Source organism: Oncorhynchus masou, chromosome 18 (assembly GCF_036934945.1).
Source record: "Oncorhynchus masou masou isolate Uvic2021 chromosome 18, UVic_Omas_1.1, whole genome shotgun sequence".
Lineage (NCBI taxonomy): Eukaryota > Metazoa > Chordata > Actinopteri > Salmoniformes > Salmonidae > Oncorhynchus > Oncorhynchus masou.
This window is the reverse complement of record NC_088229.1, coordinates 63,590,354-63,612,838: the sequence shown is the minus strand read 5'-3', so window position 1 is coordinate 63,612,838 and position 22,485 is coordinate 63,590,354. Positions and strand designations below refer to the sequence as shown.

At 42.0% G+C, this 22,485-nt stretch overlaps 2 protein-coding genes across 3 annotated transcripts in view; both read left to right on the top strand.

Moving 5' to 3' along the window:
- The window catches only part of btbd16 (BTB (POZ) domain containing 16), a 29,816-nt gene extending 13,021 nt beyond the window's left edge, over positions 1 to 16,795 (top strand). The window contains exons 8-22 of the mRNA XM_064993563.1: positions 4,822 to 4,978; positions 5,741 to 5,834; positions 6,270 to 6,352; positions 7,300 to 7,428; positions 12,212 to 12,352; positions 12,554 to 12,665; positions 13,761 to 13,830; positions 14,032 to 14,162; positions 14,247 to 14,366; positions 14,602 to 14,684; positions 15,453 to 15,535; positions 15,653 to 15,727; positions 15,829 to 15,930; positions 16,245 to 16,433; positions 16,727 to 16,795. Of these exons, the coding sequence (XP_064849635.1) occupies positions 4,822 to 4,978; positions 5,741 to 5,834; positions 6,270 to 6,352; positions 7,300 to 7,428; positions 12,212 to 12,352; positions 12,554 to 12,665; positions 13,761 to 13,830; positions 14,032 to 14,162; positions 14,247 to 14,366; positions 14,602 to 14,684; positions 15,453 to 15,535; positions 15,653 to 15,727; positions 15,829 to 15,930; positions 16,245 to 16,433; positions 16,727 to 16,795 (1,638 nt within the window). The remainder of the gene's footprint in view (positions 1 to 4,821; positions 4,979 to 5,740; positions 5,835 to 6,269; positions 6,353 to 7,299; positions 7,429 to 12,211; positions 12,353 to 12,553; positions 12,666 to 13,760; positions 13,831 to 14,031; positions 14,163 to 14,246; positions 14,367 to 14,601; positions 14,685 to 15,452; positions 15,536 to 15,652; positions 15,728 to 15,828; positions 15,931 to 16,244; positions 16,434 to 16,726) is intronic.
- A 4,971-nt stretch (positions 16,796 to 21,766) lies between these two features.
- The window catches only part of LOC135505103 (pleckstrin homology domain-containing family A member 1-like), a 42,015-nt gene continuing 41,296 nt past the window's right edge, over positions 21,767 to 22,485 (top strand). The window contains exon 1 of one of the 2 annotated variants that reach the window (XM_064924194.1): positions 21,767 to 21,906. The gene's annotated coding sequence lies outside the window, so the exon portion shown is untranslated. The remainder of the gene's footprint in view (positions 21,907 to 22,485) is intronic. The other variant, XM_064924193.1, reaches the window with a different exon arrangement.

Below are 22,485 nucleotides of genomic sequence, written 5' to 3'. Positions count from 1 at the left end.
TCCAAATGGAAAGGACAGGCTGTGGTATATCTTGGGATAGTTATACAATTATTAGAGTATCACAGTATGAGTCATACGTGAGCTGTTGTAACTACTCGAGGGATATGTTCTGTGTTGGACTGTGACTTTTGTCTTTTGTTACGTTACAGCCTTATTATAAAATGTATTACGTTTTTTTTCTCTCTCATCAATACAATACCCCATAATAACAAACCAAAAATAGGTTTTTAGAAATGTTTGCTAATTTATAAAAAAAAAAAACTCATATCACATTTACATAAATATTCAGACCATTTACTCAGTACTTTGTTGAAGCACCTTTGTCAGCGATTACATCCTCGAGTCTTCTTGGGTATGACACTACAAGCTTGGCACACCTGTATTTGGGGAGTTTCTCCCATTCTACTCTGCAGATAATTTCATGCTCTGTCAGGTTGGATGGGGAGCGTTGCTGCACAGCTATTTTCAGGTCTCTCCAGAGATGTTCGATCGGGTTCAAGTCCATGCTCTGGCTGGGAAACTATAAGACATTCAGAGACTTGTCCCAAAGCCACTCGTGCCTTGTCTTGGCTGTGTGCTTAGGGTCATTGTCATATTGGAAGGTGAAGTAGGGAAGTAGGGAAACTCTGCGTACCCTGGGATTTGCAGCCATTGTGGTTGCGGCCATCTTCTGGATGGTAGCAGACTCCGAGCTAGTAGCCTCTCCCCATCCTCTCTGCTCCAACGAGGCCCGGCTTCCACAGGGGGAAGGCCAGAAGTAGACTACCCCGCTGACCTGAACCTTGACCCGATGACCGCGCCGACCAGAAGAGAAGAAAAAGAGGACATGAACGTTATGGGGTTTTCCCCGGGTTAAACACTTTCTTAAAATGAGCTAGTAATATCTCTGCACTACCGAATGGATCAGATTGTTAGGGTTGTGGATTGTTACCAGACAGTGCTGAGACTATGCCATTACTAGCGATACCCCTAGGTGCTTATGAAATATTGATGTGGACCAAAGCAGGTGACCTTACAAACAGAGCGCTTGATTGGGTGGAGGATGGGGTGTTTAATATGAGAATATTTTATTTTAATAGTCCCACTTCTCTGCACAAGCAACCCATCACCCTGGCCTAATCTCCCCCAGGTTATTTGTGTTATATAGCAAATGGAACCGGTCTCCAGTTGGGGGAAAGTATACTATTATCTGCCTATGAATTGGTCAGGATCCTGCTATGATGCCTATGTTGTTCCTGCTGTGCGTGCTACCCCAGTCCCCAAAATCACCCTTTTCTCATTTGTATAGGAGAACCCTTGTCGCTGGCCCCACAAAACAGGTTTTCTCTGCATTACTTCCAAATTATGGCATGACAACTGTGCTTGATTCCATTTGAGAACTAGCCAATGAAGTAGAAAGATTGGGTAATGTTACTGCCACTGAATTGAAAGCATTAACTGCTGAACTTGTAGCTACACGTACCATGGTCTTACAAAATAGATTGGCTTTGGATATTCTCCAACCGGATAAGGGGGAGGCTTGTGCGGTGGTGGGGACAGAGTGTTGTATTTACATCCCTGATTCCTCCATTGGGGTTGCTAAGTCTGTGGCAACTATCAGACAGGTGGCAGCTACTGTAAACAAGTGAGATATTGAGTGGGGTTGGGATCTGTTTGCATGGGTGAGAACTAGACTGGGGCACATTGGAACTCTCGTGTTGCAAGGTCTCCGAGGCCTGGTTGGAGTCCTTATGCTATCACTCTGCCTGTTCTCATGCCTGGTGACCTTGGTGAGGAGATTATGTGAAACAGCAGAATCTCTTCCCAACCAGATGGTCATGACCACCAAAGTCAACTTGAATGACCTGACGGATCTCGCCACTGATTCACCCTTTATTGGGAATCCAAATTGCCCTATTGGAGATGGTAGTGCCTACTGCCATCGAAAGGTCCCCGATCCCTACGAACCTCCCTTTTCCCTAGATTATTATTATTAAATGACCTTTTCTGAGTTTCATTCAGACCACCCTTTCTGTGTAAAATGCCAATTTCCCATCAACCAGAAGGTTTTCAATTCTGTCGGGACAGCTCAGATACTGTATGTTATGTATGATGATGCTTACGGTTTCCATGGCATCAAAGTGGGAATTGTGGAGGCAGAATTTGGGGTGAGCTGTTGTAACTTCTCAAGGAATATGTTCTGTGTTGGACTGTGATCTTATGCCTTTCATAGACTCCTGGTAAGTCTGCAACCTAACACAAGGCCATTGTGTTCCGGAACGGTTGCTTCTATTGAAAGTGTGATTGTATTATTACCTCCCACTATATAAGGGACATATAACCCTTTATTCTTGGAGTTCTTCCCTGTGAAATCAGAGGTGGATCTCCCCTGCTGCTGCTTGTATTAAGGATGTTTCTATTATATCATTAAATTGTCTCTGTCTTAATCTTTGGATCGAATTTTCCACAGCAATACCCATAAAACCTAGTTGTCAAACAGGGAAATGGTTCCAATCGTTTTCCCACCATTCATTTTTCCCATAGGGGATTGGTATTTTCCTTGATAAAGATGGAATCCGCAGTAGGGGGAAACCGTGCCACTGGCCGCCCCACCACCATTGTTATTGTTTTTGTAGCCGAGTTGAGGAGCATCCAGCAGCATAGTAAAAACACAATGTGCTCTTCTGCAACGATGTCCGAGGGGAAGAGGGGGGGCTAACATTGTGATAACCAACCCCACAATGGGGCCGATTGTCACAAATGGACAAAGTGTGTTTGATGGTTTATAACTCTATGTTGGGATAAGACAAGAGGATAAAAAGGGTCCCCATTTCAACCCAATACCTTGGTCTTTCTCCTAATATTGAAACGAGTCCTGTAAGATATACTGGTGCTGAGAAATACACATGAGAGTAAAACGTGTGACAACAACCCTGGTCTCCCCTTCCATTCTGTAGGCTTGTTGAAAATGTCTTCACCTGTCCTAGAAAAGTCTAGGTCGCCATCAAATAAGCGAAAGTTTGAAGGCACAGTTTGATGGACCAGTTGCATGAAATGATGCCTCTGATCAGAACACGCTCATCAGATACCTCATAGGAGCATCATTCATCAGAAAAAAATGTAGTCAAAAAGTCTGTCATTTTTTGAATGTCTGGCTGATGGTCATGTGGGCGGGTACGTTTTCAACGTAAATATTTACTGTTGTAGGTTCCTCATGGAAGGCGCTGACTAATCTCAACTCTAACGATGTACTTACAGTAGTTCGTACATGGAATACATGTTTACTGTATTTACAATATTTGCTGTTGTAGAGTCCCATGCACCTTGCTGACGAAACTGAAATCCACCTATGTGCTTCCGTTGATGTGAAGTTCATCGTGGAATTTACTTTAATCAGCACTCGGAAACTCACCTGGACCGATTTATAACAGTAGATGTTGGTTAACCTTTATTTTATCAGGGAGTCATACAGTAAAGATATTCTGTGATTCCGTAGCCTCTTCGATGTGGGTAGACCTGGAGTTTAGAGGCTGGCTACTCTGGTTACTTCTGGTTACTCGTCCAACGCTCTAACCACTAGGCCACCCTGCCGCCCTCAATATGAGATTATTGCCTACATCTGATGTGTGAAGTTGTATTGTATCCACACCCACTGGGTGTAACATGCATGTAACGTTAAATGTAATTTGGTTTGAAATGTGAATTTGGGTATTTGTGCACTTCTATTCTGTTTGACTTGACGAAGATCCCGCTAGTTGGTAATTATGTTATTTTCAAATTAATTGATACACAGCGGTGATTGACTTGGAAATAATATCTCTCACTCAATTAATTTCTGGACTGACTGGGGTTTTTGGGCACAAGATTGTGACTTTCAATTGAGAGTAAAATTAATTCATTGACATCTACTGGGAAATGCTTTTTAATGTGGGGCCTAACGTATAGGAATAGACGTAATATATCTTGTACAGATTCACTTCTTAACGGCGAAGTGACAATTTCCGCGATAATTTTACTTCTGGGTAACGGATATTAGCCTAGACGTGGTCCCTATGATAATATGGCAGTACAGATCAATTTCAATGGTCAATGAATCGGACCGTGTGTGCGTAATAATCACCTGTCACTTTTAGAACATCTTGATTCTATTACGAATGAAAGATTTTGACAGTTTTTTTGCCAACAGAGTCGCACTTTCCAAAGGGTCCTTTTTCTGTCTTTGGAGTGAGGGGGATCCCGTATGGCGACGATGACGCATATATTGCCTATGAATAGAGGTGGATGCAGCTCGGGCAACTCTATTGGAAAAATCTTCGGAAACCCTCTATTTCATAGGGGTGTGACGTCTGGCTTTCCGCCCGTGTAAGTCAGAAGACATAAAAAAAATACTTAACTCTGTGATTAACCGTTATTAACGACACTTTGCTAAATGCACATTCCCGATCTTGCTGTGCATAGATCAGTGTTGAAGGCTCCGGTCAAGGCATTCCGAGGCCATTTGTCCCTAGAGAGAATGGTGAGAGACATGTAGAGTTATACTCCCCAGTACTGATAGTTCAACATTTTTCTTTTACTTCTAGCGGGGTAGTTGAAGGACTAGAACAGAAGCACGATTATTGCTGTGTCAAACTGAGTAGGTTACATCGTAAATGTCCTAATCCTGACAGGCAACCAATGATTTATAGTAATCAGTCTTTACCTGAGAGCTGCATGAGACTGGTGCATGGAGGGACTATAGGGATAAGATGTGCATGAATGTGTACCAAACATTTCTATTTTAACCAATATGGTTATATTTTCTATCATATCTTGTTATTTTGACTGGTTCCTATTTGTGTCCAGCTGTCTGCCTCCTCACGTGGCCGTCAAAGGACACAAGCAGGCCACACCAACCGCTGGCAGCTGCGCCACCCCCTTGGCAGTGATCTGCTGGGGCAAGCACAAGCTGAGAGAACCATGAGAGTGGCCCTCAACACATCACTCAGGACCATAAGGACAGGTGTGTGTGTGTGTGTGTGCGTGCGTGCGTGCGTGCGTGTGTGCGAGACCTATGTGCTACAGTTTGACAGAAGTTTATTATCCTAAGATAAAGGTCTTGAAGGGTACAGTATTAACAGTGTTAAGATTAGTTGAGGTTGGCAGAGGGCCTTGGTTCTTCAAGAGGTACTCCTCCAATGTTACCACAGAGCTCTAAGCCAGCCGAAATCTGTACGTGGCATGCTGTGTCCACAGTGCCAATGTCAGTGTGACCCAACCAAGAGCCCTGCCTACCAGGAGGGGTGCTAGACCCGATTGATGCCAACCACGCCAACCTGGTGTTGAGAAACTGGCAAAGTTATGGGGAGATTGGCACCTGGAGAGATCTGACAGCAGCCGGTTTCCAACTAGACTGGCAGTGCCATCCCAGAGACAATTAGGCCTTTGACATCTTCCAGATACGCTGTGTGCATCTGTGAGAGCAGAGGAGAGTCACAGGGGAAAAAATCGCCGATAAACTAAACTATTATGAATACTTTGTAAAGGTTACATTGGGATGCAAAATGCAGAGTCAAGTTGAACACGAGAGGTTTTTATTCAACACGGATCATTTGGGGGGGGGGGGTGTTTACAGTATCACAACAATTTCAATGCCAATCCATCATTGCACCTCCAAACTTAATGTGAAAGTCTGCCGTTGTTACTGTCACAGAGTCGTATGTGTCTACTATTGAGTCCAAACCCCCCTTGTGTATCACCCCTCTCCCGTCTGTTTGTTTTCCAGCTGACTCTCCACAGCCCTGCACTCATGATGAGCCCCCCCTGCCAAGGCTTACCCTCCCAGCGAGCACCAGCCTGCCCAGAAGCCCCAGACGCTGGTACGCTGCCAGGCCCGGAAGGGCACACACTGACAACCATAGAGAAGAAGAGACAGAGGGAGGACAGTTGATCGGACATTTGGGGCCTGCTGCCAGCCGCATGCAACCAGTGTGGAGCAGGCTGCATGCCACATTGGAACATGATTATCTTTCATTTGGTCTGCTTTTGTGTGGAGCACAATGGCCACCATAAAGGGGGCAGACCCACCTGTAGAGTTGGTGAGATGGTCACGCTGGGAGCGTTTGGGCTGGACGGGAGGGGTGACTTCTGATTGGGACAAAATGGTTGTGTTCTGAAGGGCTCACCTTGTGTTAGTTCGCCTTTTCAAGTTGCTGATAAGAGTTAGATGATTTTCCATGAGTTAGGTGTTTACCATTTGAGTTTTTGATTTGTGTGCTTAGGATGATGTGTTTTTGTGTGTATTTGTTATGTAGTGTGCCAGGTCATCCCAGCAAGGCTACACCAGAGGACCTGTTCTACCTCCTGTCCCGCAGTGTTGTCCATTACAACCAACCAGGTTTTTCCTCGCCTGTCCGTCTGTCTCTCTCTCTCTCTCTCTCTCTCTCTCTCTCTCTCTCTCTCTCTCTCTCTCTCTCTCTCTCTCTCTGTCTCTCTCTCTCTCTCTCTCTCTTTCTCTCTCTCTCTCTCTGTCTCTCGCTCTCTCTCTCGCTCTTTCTTCTCTCTCTCTCTCTCTCTCTCTCGCTCTTTCTCTCTCTCTCTCTCTCTCTCTCTCTCTCTCAATTTAAAATTAAATATGCTTTATTGGCATGATGTAACAATGTACTAATTGTCAAAGCTTACTTTGGAGATTTACAATATTAACATAATTAAAATAATAATAATCAATCTTGTCAACGGGACAACATTAACAACAATAATCAAGGGTCAAAATAACCATACATTGAACAATAACAATAAGCGTAGGGGACATGTTGCAGGTTGGTTGGTCGGTCAGACACTGTCCCTCATCTTATGGCAGGCGGCAATGTAGTGCGCTGCCAACCCACAGCTCTCTGCGTCCTCCCCCAACAGGACGGGTAGCCTATTCTCACCAGAAAGGTCTTTGAAACCTTGAACAAGGGGTTCAAATTTGGGGAAATGACACTCAATTTAAAAATATATTTTTTACATTTTGTCAGGAAATGCAGCTCTGTCTCTCTCTCTGTCTCTCCCTCTTTCTCTCTCTCTCTCTTTCGCTCTCTCTCCATGAATGCTGTTTCCATTTATTTTATCCCCTCTTGCTATTTTTAATAAGGCGAAACATATAATGTACCATTTTTAAAGTAAAGTAACAAAATGCTTGGAAGGTGCTGTGTCACTGAAAGGTTGACGACCCCCAGTTAAAAAATGTGCCATGAAAGGTCATGATACCGTAGCAGTGGGAGCTGTCAGCATACGTAACGTCAACAACAACAACAAAAGCAAAAACTTGCCTGCCTCAGTGTGTTGTCTGTTTGTTGTCAGACGTGGTGCTGGAGTGCCTGGGAAGCCAGTGGGAGCTGCACTGCCCTAATCTCACCAAGTCAGGCACCCTAAGCAACCTCTACATGTCAACCAGACAGCAGAGGGCAAGGAGCCTTCAGGACAGAGCAGGTGCGCTTCTTAAATGTGTCTCCCAGAGGCCAGAGTTCTGATCTGATTACAGTATCTCTGCATCTCTTACTGACTTTGCTATACTTTTTAGCGTTATCTGTGCTGTGTGCTGGAGATAAGAGTATTACAACCCTAATGTCTCTGCATCCTCTCTCTGGTCTTATGTGTTGTGGGAGACGGACTTCCCAGCTAGCACATTTGGCTCCTTGGAAGTTGTGGAAACTTACATTTTCCGTTTCCCATTGGATCTAGGAACGAATCCATAAGTTTCCTCACTGAAAAAACTGAACGTTTTTTTTAAACGTTCTGAGAACTGAAGTGAAAATGTTGTCTTTTCTGTGAATGTTTATTTTAAGTTGCAGGGAGGTTCTGAGAACATTTTACTCTGGTTCCTTTGAAAGTTTCCTAGGAGGTTTTATTAATGTTCTGAGAATGGAACTTATAGGTTATTTGTAGTTTTTTAATAACTTCCTTAAAACTTTTGAGGAATGTTTCAATAAGACTTTTAATAACACTGCTAGCTTATTTTGGGGTAACTTTTTTGAACTCCAAGTACAGATATGATACATAGAAATCATCTTCTTTCGGCATTAATTACACAAACACATGTATTTTTTTATTGTGACACGGCATCAGTGAGATTCAAACCTATTATCTACTGTCCTCTATCCATGGATTCCACTGTGTCACCAAATGGAGCTGAACGCACTAAACAAAGAAAGAGGATAGTGTTTTGTTGATGCTGAGAACAGAATGTATATGTTTTTAAATAACATTTCTAGATTCTGACCACACCGCCCGCGTCGCATGCGTTGCAGAATAAATGTACACATACATGTTATTCAATCATTGCACCTACACTGCTCGCGCGCACCAACAAGCGTCTGTGTTGCCAAGCCCTAAAATAGAAGTCAGTTCTATTTGTGACGCTGAACGCGGTGCAAGTCCCTCTCCCATCTTCTCATTGGTTTATAGAAGCATGTACCCATGTGCCATCTCCTCATTGGTTATACCCACGTGGGTAACTGAAAGATGAACTGAGGTCGGTCGGTCAGTTGTGGTAAATCACCTCATTATGAAAGTTAGATGCCAATCGCCGTATAAAGTCCAAAGAAGAAAAAGCTTGGAAGGAGGAGAGATGACTAGAAACTATTCAGTTGACCGGTTTATGTGTGGATTAATTGTCGGAGTAGAGGACCTTGTGCATTTCAGGTAAAATAACAACTCAATGTTTATATCCTAGGACAAATTGACTAGCAACAGCAAGCTAGCTAAATAGGACAAATTAGCTAGCAATTGCTTTTCGACCTGTCCCCAAATTAATATAATTTGTTTAGAGTTTGTTTTGATATTTCAACCTGCGTGTCGTGATCGCGTTTGGTGTGGGGGGACAAAATCAATTTGTGCACGATGGCGCATGTGATCGCACGCACGCGCCCGTTGTGGGCATGGTGTCAGAACGTTTTCTTGTGGTTTTTACAGAAAGTTTTCTTATAGTTCACAGAACAATTTGAGAACATGACTTTAACACCTAGAGTCGGTGTCCGTGCATCACGAAAATCAATGAGCATTCACTAATATGTTATTCAATGCATTTGTTTGGGCTAATAGCAATAAGTATTTTGTGTTTTTTTTTCTTTTTCTCAAAGGTATGTTTATTTGGCATTTTTTATGATAATACAGATAATACAAACAGAACAGGTGGAAGACAGAATACACACAGATCCCCTACCAAATCAAACCCACCCTAACGCCCCCCCCCCCCATTCTCCAACAGAGCCCCACCCCAATACCAGACTTAAAGAATTTAAATAGAATTTTTATAATATAATCAAATAACAAAAACAACTCAAATATAATCAAACAAAAATTAAAGAAGAGTAAAAAATAGTGATACAAATTCTAACTTGGGTTGGTTTATGTTGTCCATGTCTAACTGGGTCCATGTCTTCTACAAAGGATAGGAAAGGTTGCCAGATATTATCAAATGTAATTGCAGATCTCCTAACGGAGTAGTGCATTTTCTCTAGTTTGAGATGATGCATAACTTCCTTTATCCAATGGTTAAAAGTAGTAGGAAAGCTATCTTTTCACTTAAATAGTATAAGACGTCTAGCTAGAAGAGTAGTACATGTCAGTATATTGCCCACAGAACTGTTTAGAGGGGCCTTCTGTGGTGCCACTCCAAGTAATGAAAAAAAAAGCAGATGGTTTATAGGCCTCCACTAAATTAGAAAACATCTCAAAAATGGATATCCAGAAATCCGTCACTTTTGTCCAAAACATGTGCAATAAAGTAGCAGGAGCCTGCTTACGTCGGTCACACGTGGGATCTATTTCTGATCTAATCTTGGATAATTTTGACTTTGACCAATGCAGCCAATTAATACATTTTTTTTTTTAAATCTCTCGTAGACAAATCGATGAAGAATGTATTCTCTGAAGCATATTCTGCCAAATTTCATCTGAAAGTTGCTCACCTAAGTCCTCTTCCCATTGGTTTTTAAGAGATTATCAAATACTTTTAAAAATATATATATTTTTGATACTTACAGGGGTCAATAAATTCCAAATAAAATAGCTAAATGATCGTTGGTATGACCTTCTTAAAACAATTCCATATGTTAGCTTAGTAGAAACCCAGCCCCGGGCCCTTAGATCTTATGAGGAAACTTGTGAGGAAACTTGTAGGAAATGTTAGAAACATTGTTTCTTAACGTTCTCTGGACTATTTGAGAACATTCTCAATGTCAAATCAGTTGGCAAACGTTCCTAGAACATTACCAAAATTGAAATGAAATGTCACCATGTTTGAACGTTTAGTAAATGTTCTGTTAAGTAATGAAATACCAAGAAAATAACATTTTTTGTCAAGTTCCTTAAATGTGCTGACAATGTTCCAAAGCCAAGCAACTAACCTGCACCATTCCTAGAAAGTTGTGGGAAGGTTGTATGCAAAATAACCTTAGGACAACCACGCTCTCCCCAAGCTCTAAGAAACATATGGTTCTCAGAACAAAATGTGCTAGCTGGGTTGGCCCTATTCACAGAAGTTAGTGCCAAATGCTTGTCCTCTGACGACAGTTTTAGGAAATTTGTGAGGAATTAACACCTCTATATAATGTTTTATAGAGACAATTCGGAATTCAGACAGCTGGTTTCCATTAGTCCCTTCCACAAAGACATACAGTATGTGATTAGATTATTGTGTTCTCCCTCAGCATATAGGTCTCATTTTTCTCATTCAGTAAATAAAACCAATAAATTGGTCCTTTCAAGTGTTGTGCAGTTGATGTTTTCTTGATGTTTTTCTTTTTTTTCACTGCCTTATCATTGCTATATTTGCATCTTAGGTGTATCTTTAAGTGTGTCTTTGTGTACAGTTGTGTAAATACAGTTGAAGTCAGAAGTTTATGTACACTTAGGTCGGAGTCATTAAAACTTGTTTTACAACCACTCCACAAATTTCTTCTTAACAAACTATAGTTTTTTCATGTCAGTTAGGACATCTACTTTGTGCATGACACAAGTAATTTTTTCCAACAATTGTTTACAGACAGATTATTTCACTTATAACTCACAGTATCACAATTCCAGTGGGTCAGAAGTTTACACTAAGTTGACTGTGCCTTTTGAAAAAAGGTTGGGAAATTCCAGAAAATTATGTCATGGCTAAAGTTTAGAAGCTTCTGATAGGCTAATAGACATCATTTGAGTCAATTGGAGGTGTACCTGTGGATGTATTTCAAGGCGTACCTTCAAACTCAGTGCCTCTTTGCTTGACATGATGGGAAAATCAAAAGAAATCAGCGAAGACCTCAGAAAAAAATGGTAGACCTCCACAAGTCTGGTTCATCCTTGGGAGCAATTTCTAAACGCACGAAGGTACCATGATAATCTGTACAAACAATAGTACGCAAGTATAAACACCATGTGATCATGCAGCCGTTATACTTCTCAGGAATAATGACCATCGTTATGTTTGGAGGAAAAAGGGGGAGGCTTGCAAGCTGAAGAACACCATCCCAACTGTGAAGCACGGGAGAGGCAGCATAATGTTTTGGGGGTGCTTAGCTGCAGGAGGGACTGGTGCACTTCACAAAATAGATGGCTTCATGAGGCAGGAAAAGTATGTGGATATATTAAAGTAACATCTCAAGACATCAGTCAGGAAGTTAATGCTGGGTCTTCCAAATGGACAATGACCCCAAGCATACTTCCAAAGTTGTGGCAAAATGGCTTAGGGACAACAAAGTCAAGGTATTGGAGTGGCCATCACAAAGTCCTGATCTCAATCCTATAGAAAATATGTGGGCAGAACTGAAAAAGTGTGTCCGAGCAAGGAGGCCTACAAACCTGACTCAGTTACACCAGCTCTGTCAGGAGGAATGGGCCAAAATTCACCCAACTTATTGTGGGAAGCTTGTGGAAGGCTACCCAAAATGTTTGACCCAAGTTAAACAATTGAAAGGCAATGCTATCAAATACTAATTGAGTGTATGTAAACTTCTGACCCACTCGGAATGTGATGAAAGGAATAGAAGCTGAAATAAATCATTCTCTCTACTATTATTCTGACATTTCACATTCTTAAAATAAAGTGGTGATCCTAACTGACCTAAGCCAGGGAATTTTTACAATGACTAAATGTCAGGAATTGTGAAAAACTGAGTTTAAATGCATTTGGCTAAGATGTATGTAAACCTCCGACTTCAACTGTATGTAATCTGATTGCTTCAGAAGTACAGTAGTTGTAGCATGTGCCTCTTCTTGCATGGATCAGGAAGTGGTAAGAATGGGAAAGACAAGGCATACAGCCGACCTGGCAGCAGCAACTCCAGCAGAGACAAACAGAATGGGAAGAAACCCGCAGGCCCCCTCGTCCTCCAACTCCCTGTGAAAGAAGCCACCGTCACCAAAGAGGGTAGCTACAAGAATCATACACCCATGACATACATCCAAGACAAATTTCCCCCTCGGGGACCAATAAGTAAATCCTAATTCCCATTGACAAACAGTACATTTGGTTTAATGACAGTTCATGTACCCATATCCCTCATAAAGTATACTCACGGCTGATGAATGAAATTAATGGTCAGACTGTTAACCCTGTGGTTTCCCCCAGCCCTCTCCTTTGCCCTCAGGACCCTCTATAACCCAGAGGCATGTCCTGAACACTGGGGAGAGGGGGTGCTCTCTACCGCCGCCCTGCTGGGCCTGCCACACCTTTTCCAGAGGTGAGACGGACTACCACACCACACTACTAGTCCTGGGGAACCCATAGGAGTGCATATTTGTAACACTAACACACTTGATTGAACTAATCAAGTGCTTGATGAGTAGTTGAATCTGACATGCTAGTGCTGGGTTAGAACAAGTACGTGCACCCCTGTGGGTCACCAAGTTCCATGTTTGAACGTCGCTACGCAACACTGTCCAGCAACACCGTTGGGAGGATCACTCTGTTGTAAAACAATGCTGTGGCGTGCAAAGACGGGCCATCACTCAGCCAAAACGGGTTAATCCTCTTTTCAACAAAAACAAGGTCAAGGAGGAACAGCAATTCACTTTTCCCTGCTTGTATACATGTATGTCACATTGGATAACTTGTGATACTATGATGCCTCCAGAATACACGCCCATCTCTTGTGGGACCTAATTTGGCCCAGTTGAAGGGGTTGATTCATGTCCATGAAACTGGGTGGGGATAGGTTTGAATGAGATGAATCCATGTCGACATTGGCCTTATTTCCTCAGCTTGTTCTGAATGTACTGTAAGCTTGAAATCACCAACACCCTTACAAGAGTCGCACCCGGTCACTTAGTCACCCTGGGTGCCCACATAAAAAAAACACTACAGTTTACAATAGAATACTACACTACTTACTATAGAATTCTGTAGTAAACTGTAGTATACTGTAGAGTACTATACTACACACTGTAGTATCCCTTGTTCAGTACTTACTATTGAATTTTATAGTATACTGTAGAATACTATTGTTAATACTACAGTATTATCCACAAAAAAACACTGAAATTTCAGCAAAAACACTACAGTCCACTATAGTAAATACTACAGTATTTAACTGGCATATACCCATTCCCTTCCCTCATATCCCAATTTGTGCCACCCGTAAGTGAGAAACCTACAAGCCAAGTATAGACCATATATTGTGTTTCTTATAGCAAACTGTAAACACTATAGTAAAGTCCACAAAAACACTACATTATTCCTACCATAGTATACACTATAGTATGTTTTCATGTGAGTGTATCGTAAATAAAGCAGAAGTTTATTATGAGGTGACAGACAATATGTCTGTGATTGACAGGTGCCTAACAGAGATGATAAATAAGATCAGCTCCTCCACTGTGTGTATCTTTCATCGCGTGTCCTGCAAGGTAAGCTGCACTAGCTACAGGTGTGTGAAGTAGTACTAAAAGTTACTGCTCAAAAATATACACTAGGGGGAGCCAAATCACCTCAATCACATAAATGCACTGCTGTCTGAATATGTCCATCCACGTTTGTCTATGTGACGTTTTGCATGATGGTATATGTTTTTGTGTGTGTGTGTTTGCCTATTTTTCCGTGTGGTTCAGTTTAAGGAGACCAGTCTTCAGAGAGCGTGTGAGCGATGGTTGGAGCTTTACCTGGTGACTGAGTTGACATGTTTCATCTACCTGAGAGACTTACCCTTTGAACTCCTCCACAAGACCCTAAGTTCACCCAGGTAGCTGCTAGAGTAAGGTCCAACTTAAACAACACCCTATTCTGGCCATAACTCACAATGTTGGTTTTCTATCGCCTTCTCCAGGGTCTTTGCTGCCTGTGAGTACCAGCTCCTGAAGACAGTGCTATACTGGGTATTCCTACAGTTCAACCCTGCAGCTCAGATCCTTCCCTCTCATCGGTTCATTATGACCTTCTTCTCCAGGTACTGATCACACAGAGCTCAAGGTGGTAGTCATCAGGCGTAAGTTTATTTGTATGTCGTTCAAGTGGAGGGAATTCGTAGTGTCCGTGAGTAACATGTTAGGCCTGTTTGTTTGAACATTGACTCTGGAATGACTTAAATGTAATGTTAAATGGTAGACATATAACTTCACTGCCCCACAAGCTTATCTCTCGTTATGTATCTCTCTCACGCTCTCTCACTCCAGTTGGCCAAGGGCTGGCGTCTTCTTGGAACAGCCTGTGGGACAGAGGTTCACCGTTCTCTTCCGGGCCCTTCGCTTACATGGCATCACTCAGCGTGAGTGACAACGCCAAGTCCATCGACCTTTCAAAGCTCGATGACATAACACTAAAACCTAGAAAACATCAAGTCTGTTTTGCTATTGTTACGTTTATTTGTTAAGTTTGTGCATTAGTTTGTGTACACAAGGCCTTTCATAGTACAATGTGTTCATCATTACTATGTTGCAATGGTGTAAGGGGAAGGACTCTAAACTAAAGCCAGACCTGTTGGCCGTGGCCTCGGTATGTGACTACATCACTCTGGTACCCGTGTCCGAACCATCATGCAGCTGGAGACACATAAAATGTGTTGCTGCCTGTTGCCAGAAGACCAGCAGTCCATAGGAGAGCAGCCAGTTTAAAAAACAGTTTGATATTAAAGAACCACGCAACGTGACTCTAACCAGTATGATTCTGATAAGCAGAACTGATCAAATCATACACAGTACACACCCTGGGCCAAGTGGGCATGTTCCCAGGCAAATAACACGTTTTCATCCTTTGCTTAGATGGATTCTGATTCATTCTGAAACTGCAGATGTCTTTTCTGTTTTTATTGACGTGAGGAACTGATTGTATTTGTTAAAATTAAATGCATCTCAGACGAGTTGCAATAGATTATCATTGGTGGGTTCTGATTATGTTTAGGTATTAGCTGTTTTCACATAGTTACTTTTGAATTGTTAGGAATTCATTTGTGTTAGAGTGAAAGGGTAAATGTGAGTGATATTTTGGCCAGTGAGTGTTTGCTTGATGGCGAACCCTAACCTTTGACCCCCTCCAGGAGCCAATCTTGAGGAGATGCAGCAGATCCATGTCTTTCCTCAGTCCTGGCTGCTCCTCATCTTCTCCAAGCACTACTACGCTGTGAGTTCATGTAGACAGGCACAACTAAGAATATAAGAGGATCATTGGTCAAACATACTGTTTGACAATCTGCTCCTGGACGTAGCCCTTTTTCTCCCTCGTTCGCCCCCATCCCAGCTCCACAGTGGAGGAGACATGCAAGTAACAGATTTCTCCCAACAAGCAGTGCGCTTCGGCATGGTCATTGAGAGGGTAGGCCATCTCACTTAACTCTGTAACTGCAAAATGGTGCAAGTTGAAAAGGAATCAGTTGTGTTAGTCATTGGCGATATTGTCTTGGTGTCGTCCTACAGGAGCCTCAATACTGCACGCGAACCATTGGACTGTATGGCTTCTACTTCCTGCTTAAAGCAGCCAGCATGGGAGAGCTGGACTCACATGGCTTCTCTCTGCAGGTCAGGGTGCATCAACGCTGCATCTCAAATTGGGACATTTGGTCTTGAGTGCCTACGGCACAGTTCAGAGGAGGCTGGTGGGAGGATGGGCTCATTGTAAAGACTGGAATGGATTAAATTAAATGGAATGGAAACCACATTTGACTCCTTTCCATTAATTCCATTCCAGCCATTACAATGATCCCATCCTCCTATAGCTCATCCCACCAGCCTCCTCTGACAGGGTTATAAGTAATAACCAGCAGATAAATTACACCAGTAAACACTGCAGAGACTGACGGGTGAATGGCTGTGTACCTGTGTATCCACTGCAGAGACTGAGACACTGGGACCCTGCCATGTCTGTGCGGGCGTGTGAAAGGCATCCTTTCAGTATGATGACAGAGCGGGCCTTGTCCTATCAGATCAACGTGCAGGCCCATGTGCACGGCCAGTGGCAGGAGTTCAACAGTGGTCCCATCAACCAGGAGTTTGGCCTGACCAAGCGCACCTGCAAGAGCCAGGTATGGAAGGTTGAGGACGGATTGATGCAGGAACAGGGAGGAGGGAATCGGTGGCTGTGTGATTTCAGGACAGGAGATAGGGTCTAGTACTTTAATGATATGAGAATTGCAATGTTGTGATTTTTCACATTCGTTGGATACAAGTAAATTGCTATTTCTGGGGGGAAAATGTAGCTTAAACAAAGAAACTTCACAAGGTTTGACTTGGATACTAGCTAACAGGGCATTGTATTTCTGTTGTATTTAGAGGGGTCTACTATCTGAACTGCTGTACCTCTTCCCTCTGTGTGCAGGTGTTTAAAGTGAGGGGCCTCAGCTTGCCCATCTTTGTGACCTTTGCCCTGGCCTTCGCTGCAGTCTGATCCCCTGCCAGACAGTCACCATGGTGCTCGTTATCACACGTAAACATCATACTTCCTGTCTGATTAAAAGTATCCAGGAGGACTTGTCTTAGCGGGGTAGCCTTGATAACAAAGAAGAAAGCCACTTCAGAGACAATCTGTTAGGCACGCAGCCTGTTTTAACCCAAACCATGCTAAATGCTCTGCCCGTTGACCAAAATCCGGTAAAATAGTCGTCTTGGACACTTGCTTCTTCCACTGAGACAGGTAATGGTCTGTCGAGGTACAAGGGACACAATTATAGTAATATGATTCATGCACTTTCACATCACTTGGCAGTTTGAGGTTGTGTCCCAAATAGCACCCCTATTCCCTATACAGTTTGACCTGGGTCCTATGGGTCCTGGTCAAAAGTAGTGCACCATAAAGGGAATAGGGTGCCACTTGGGATGCAATCTGTGCCAGCTGTAATGTATCCTAACCACAAGGGGTGTTGCAAACCCTGCCCTGGAAGAGAGCTCTTTGAAGGAAGTTGTTGGCCAATAGGTTGTCTGGAGGCTTTATAACTGTTGCTCCTTGTGGTTCAGGTCTCTACTCAACCAGGAAGCAGAGTGATGAGTCTCTCTGTGTCAGAAAAATGCTGACTGTCAGTGGGCAACATTCTGACCAGTGGAGGTACTGTAGGGTCATGTACAGCTGAGTGAGGAAACACACAGGTAGAGTTGCCCAGGAAAGCTGAGGTTTATTGGTGAACTCTAGTGAATGATAAACATGGTTTGTATTTACAGTACCAGTCAAAGGTTTGGACACACCTACTCATTCAAGGATTTTTCTTTATTTTTTACTATTTTCTACATTGTAGAATACTAGTGAAGACATCAAAACTATAGATTAACACATGGAATCATGTAGTAACCAAAAAAGTGTTAAACAAATCAAAATATATTTTATATTTGAGATTCTTCAAAGTAGCCACCCTTTGCCTTGATGACAGCTTTGCACACTCTTGGCATTCTCTCAACCAACTTCATGAGGTAATCACCTGGAATGCATTTCAATTAACAGGTGTGCCTTGTTAAAAGTTAATTTGTGGAATTTCTTTCCTTAATGCATTGTGTTGTGACAAGGTAGGGGAGGATATCAGACGATAGCCCTATTTGCTAAAATACCAAGTCTATATTGTGGCAAGAACAGCTCAAATAAACAAAAATAAATGACAGTCCATCATGACTTTAAGACATGAAGGTCAGTCAATCCGAACAATTTCAAGAACTTTGAAAGTTTCTTCAAGTGCAGACGCAAAAACCATCAAGTGCTATGATGAAACTGGCTCTCACGAGGACCGCCACAGGAAAGGAAGAACCAGAGTTACCTCTGCTGCAGAGGATAAGTTCATTAGAGTTAACTGCACCTCAGAAATTGCAGCCTAAATACATGCTTCACAGAGTTCAAGTAACAGACACATCTCAACATCAACTGTTCAGAGGAGACTGCGTGAATCAGGCCTTCATGGTCGAATTGCAGTAAAGAAACCACTACTAAAGGACACCAATAATAAGAAGAGACTTGCTTGGGCCAAGAAACATGAGCAATGGACGTTAGACCGGTGGAAATCTGTCCTTTGGTCTGATGAGTCCAAATATGAGATTTTTGCTTCTAACCGCTGTGTCTTAATGAGACACAGAGTAGGTCAACGGATGATCTCTGCATGTGTGGTTCCCACCGTAAAACATGGCAGAGGAGGTGTGGGGGTGCTTTGCTATTGACTCTGCCTGTGATTTATTTAGAATGGCTACCACAGCATTTTGCAGTGATACGTCATCCCATCTGGTTTGTGCTTAGTGGGACTATCATTTGTTTTTCAACTGGACAATGACTCAACACACCTCCAGGCTGTGTAAGGGCAATTTTACCAAGAAGTAGAGTGATGGAGTGCTGCATCAGATGACCTGGCCTCCACAATCACCCGACCTCAACCCAATTAAGATGGTTTAGGATGAGTTGGACCATAGAGTGAAGGAAAAGCAGCCAACAAGTGCTCAGCATATGTGGGAAGTCGTTCAAGTCATTTGGAAGGCATTCTTTATGAAGCAGGTTGAGAGAATGCCAAGAGTGTGCAAAGCTGTCATAAAGGCAGAGGGTGGCTACTTTGAAGAATCTCAAATATAAAATATATTTGTATTTGTTTAACACTTTTTTGGTTACTACATGATTCCATCTGTTATTTCATAGTTTTTATGTCTTCGCTAGTGTTCGTTTTTTTTTTTTATTTTTTTATTATTTAACCTGAGTAGGTGTGAGTAGGTGTGTCCAAACTTTTGACTGGTTCTGTATATACACCTGGCAGGAGCACATGCTGTGATTGGCTGTTTGTAAGATGTAAAGTTTTACACTGTCAGCAGGTCCTTCGCAGGGCCTGCCAAGACTCCAAATCTCTCATTTCTGTAATTGTATGAGTGATGCCAGTTCAACTAAAATGTGACACGTACATCTCAATTCCAAATGCTTGTTTGATTCATTTACAAAACGTAAGCAGGAATGGCAAATTGCACCATTCATAAAACACTTATTGTTAAGCTGTCCACTGACCTAAACTTTCTATTGCTCAAAATAGAGTACAGAAACTCAGGTCCTTCAGCTCACCCACTCAGGAAATACAGTATGTTCCATACATGGATATTGTTTTCAAGAGCGCTCCAATTGGATGGGGAAAAGGGAAAAGCATGGTTTCTCTGTAGTTTATGTTTTTTCACATGGGCAGACTGCCCTGAAGGAAGCAAGAGTTCAATCCAGTAGCTCCTATCGTGGACCATCCCATCCCTGGTCCAGCACTGAGTAGTTGTTTCAGACCGGACCATTGCAGATTCAGAAGTGGTTACTCTGCTGCTCCATGCTGCCTAAGGCTGTGTAAAATTTCCCCCACCCACTTTGTGGCTCTGGTAACCAACAACTCCACATGAACAAATACAATAGTTTACTATGGTATAAATACTGTGGTATTACTATATTTATATACTGTAGTGTTCTCTGTAGTGTTTTTGCAGACATGACTGTAATATGCTGTAGTATTTACTGTAGTGTTTTTGTTTTAATATTTTTGATATGGAAATGGTGTCTTTGTCCTTGAGGAAACCGACCTGACAAATACAAAAACAGCAAATTGTCCATAACCAGTAGGTAGGTCTGGAGTCTAAACAGAGAGTTTAGCACTTCTGGTCCTTTCAATCTTTAGGAAAAAAATAAAAGATCAGTGTTGTCTATACTTGGCATGTATGTTTCTCATTCATGGGTGGCAGGAATTGGGGGAGGGGAATGGGTGGGGTATATGCAAATTAAATACTGTAGCATTACTATAGTAAAAAAACTGTAGTGTTTTGATGGAAACTGTAAATGTTTTTGCAGACATTTCTGTAGTATTTACTACAGTCTTTTTGTGGATAATACTGTAGTATTTACTATAGTATTCTACAAAATTATGTAGTAAGTACGACACATGATTAAGGGACACTACAGTGTGGAGTATAGCATTCTATAGTGTACTACAAAATTATATAGTGAATACCACACATGATTGAGGAATACTATAGTTTTCTTTTACAGTATACCATGGTTCACTACAGAATTTGATAGAATTCTATAGTACGTACTATAATATTTTATAGAAAACTGTAGTATTTTATTTTTCACTCTCAACTACTGTGCAACACCCATCATGTCAGGATTGGATGCTGTGCATAATTTACTGACCACTTCGGTGAGCTAATTGCCATAGAAAAACGGGTGTCTGCAGTCTTGTCCTCAAATCACAAGGGACTGTCATGGACTGCTTAAGCGATGGCTCAAAAACACATTTCATCTACAGTATATCCAGATCTCTTCTTTTGAACCTGTGATCCCATTTTTAGGTTAGAGAGACTAGAAATGCACTGTAGTGGAAATGCAGTGCACAGCTTCCACGGTGAGTGTGAGTGGGTACGAGAGGGTTGTAGGTCACACTGTCTGCCCGTTTTAGCATGACTGTGCATTTTGCTCACATCGTTAAACTCTCTTAAACTCACATCTTCACAAAGACCCTACTGTCTAAACGCGGAAATGCTCTCCATCCAAGAGCAACTCGCTGCACATTAAGGACCAGTTGAGGGCTAGGAAGTTCCCCTGTGAAATGTAAAATGGTAAACCAGATGTTGTTTTCTTTTTTTGCATTAATCCAGTCCCAGGTTCCACCCCAATTAGTGACAATAGAGAGGGATATATGGCACATATTTCCATCAAAGTGCATGTCCTCATCTGTCAGGAAAGTGTTGATCAGGAAATAACTAGGGTACTCTGGCCAAGGATCAAAGGATTGTATCTCTTGCAGGCATCCTCTTTTACTGGGAGGCTATGTGAAAGAGTTTATTTAGAGGGGATATAAGAGCCTTTAATAGGTTTGAATTCTGCTGGCAAATGACCTTAGTGGCTTTTCAGGGAACATAATAGAATATAAGGGATCAGAATGGAGTAGAATAGAATAGAAGTCAATAGAATATAATATAATAGAAGGGATCAGAATGGAGTAGAAGTCAACAGAGTAGAATAGAATAGAAGTAAACAGAATAGAATGTAAGGGATCAGAATGGAGTAGAATAGAATAGAAGTCAACAGAATAGAATAGAAGGGATCAGAAATAGAGTAGAATAGAAGTCAACAGAATAGAATGTAAGGGATCAGAAATGGAGTAGAATAGAATAGAAGTCAACATAATAGAATAGAATATACCAAATATGCAAAAGTATGATAGGTTTGAATTAATCTGTGCCATTAGAAGTTTGAAATACAGTATATGCCATTCAACAGACACTTTTTTTTTTAAATCCAAAGCGATTTACAGTTGAACTAAGGCAGTTGAATACAATTGAATAATGTGGCCTCATAGAGGTTGGCCTGCTGCATACAAATATTAATACTACTCCTACCATAATTCTTTGCGGCACCCAACATTTTTTGTAATCGCTCTGCTCCACGCCCCTGCCCTCTACCCAAGCATTGGGATATGTAGGAAATATCCGTGGAGAGATGGGCTGAAACTCCTCTCGGTTCATCCTAAAAGATCTCTCAAGCGACCTATAGGATTTCCGAAAGAACATAAATATGTAAGTATTCACAAATGTCTTTTATTGTTGGAGCGTTCGATGTTGGGATACAATGTAGATTGGTATGCGCATGTCGCGCGCGCGAGGCACTCTGAACGCAGCCTGAATGTAAATATTCTTAGCCACTTTTCCAGTGGCGGACTTCAGTCGATCATACACAGTATCAATACACGTATCAGCAGAATATATCTTTAGAATTGAAGTTACTTCCTAAATCATCATGTTACACTCTTGTTTATTGAATGATATAAATCGATGTGTTGCTCGTCATATCAGGAAAGTGTTATGGTTGTGTAAAATGCTGAACTATCCTCCGTCTGTTATTGTTACGAACTGCTATATAACAGTAGACTGACTATACATCTTACACATTCACAAACAACACGTTCATGCGCTGTAGCCTAGGCTATTTAGACTACTATACTTACGGTATGATCTGTGTTAGCTTATCTGATATCAATACCAGCCAGCCATACCTCAATCTGTATCAATATGCCAGATTCTCCCCCTTTTAAATGTCAATTGGTAGATTTGTTTCTCATAACAAGAGTTCGATTAAATATCATGAGCTCCAGATGT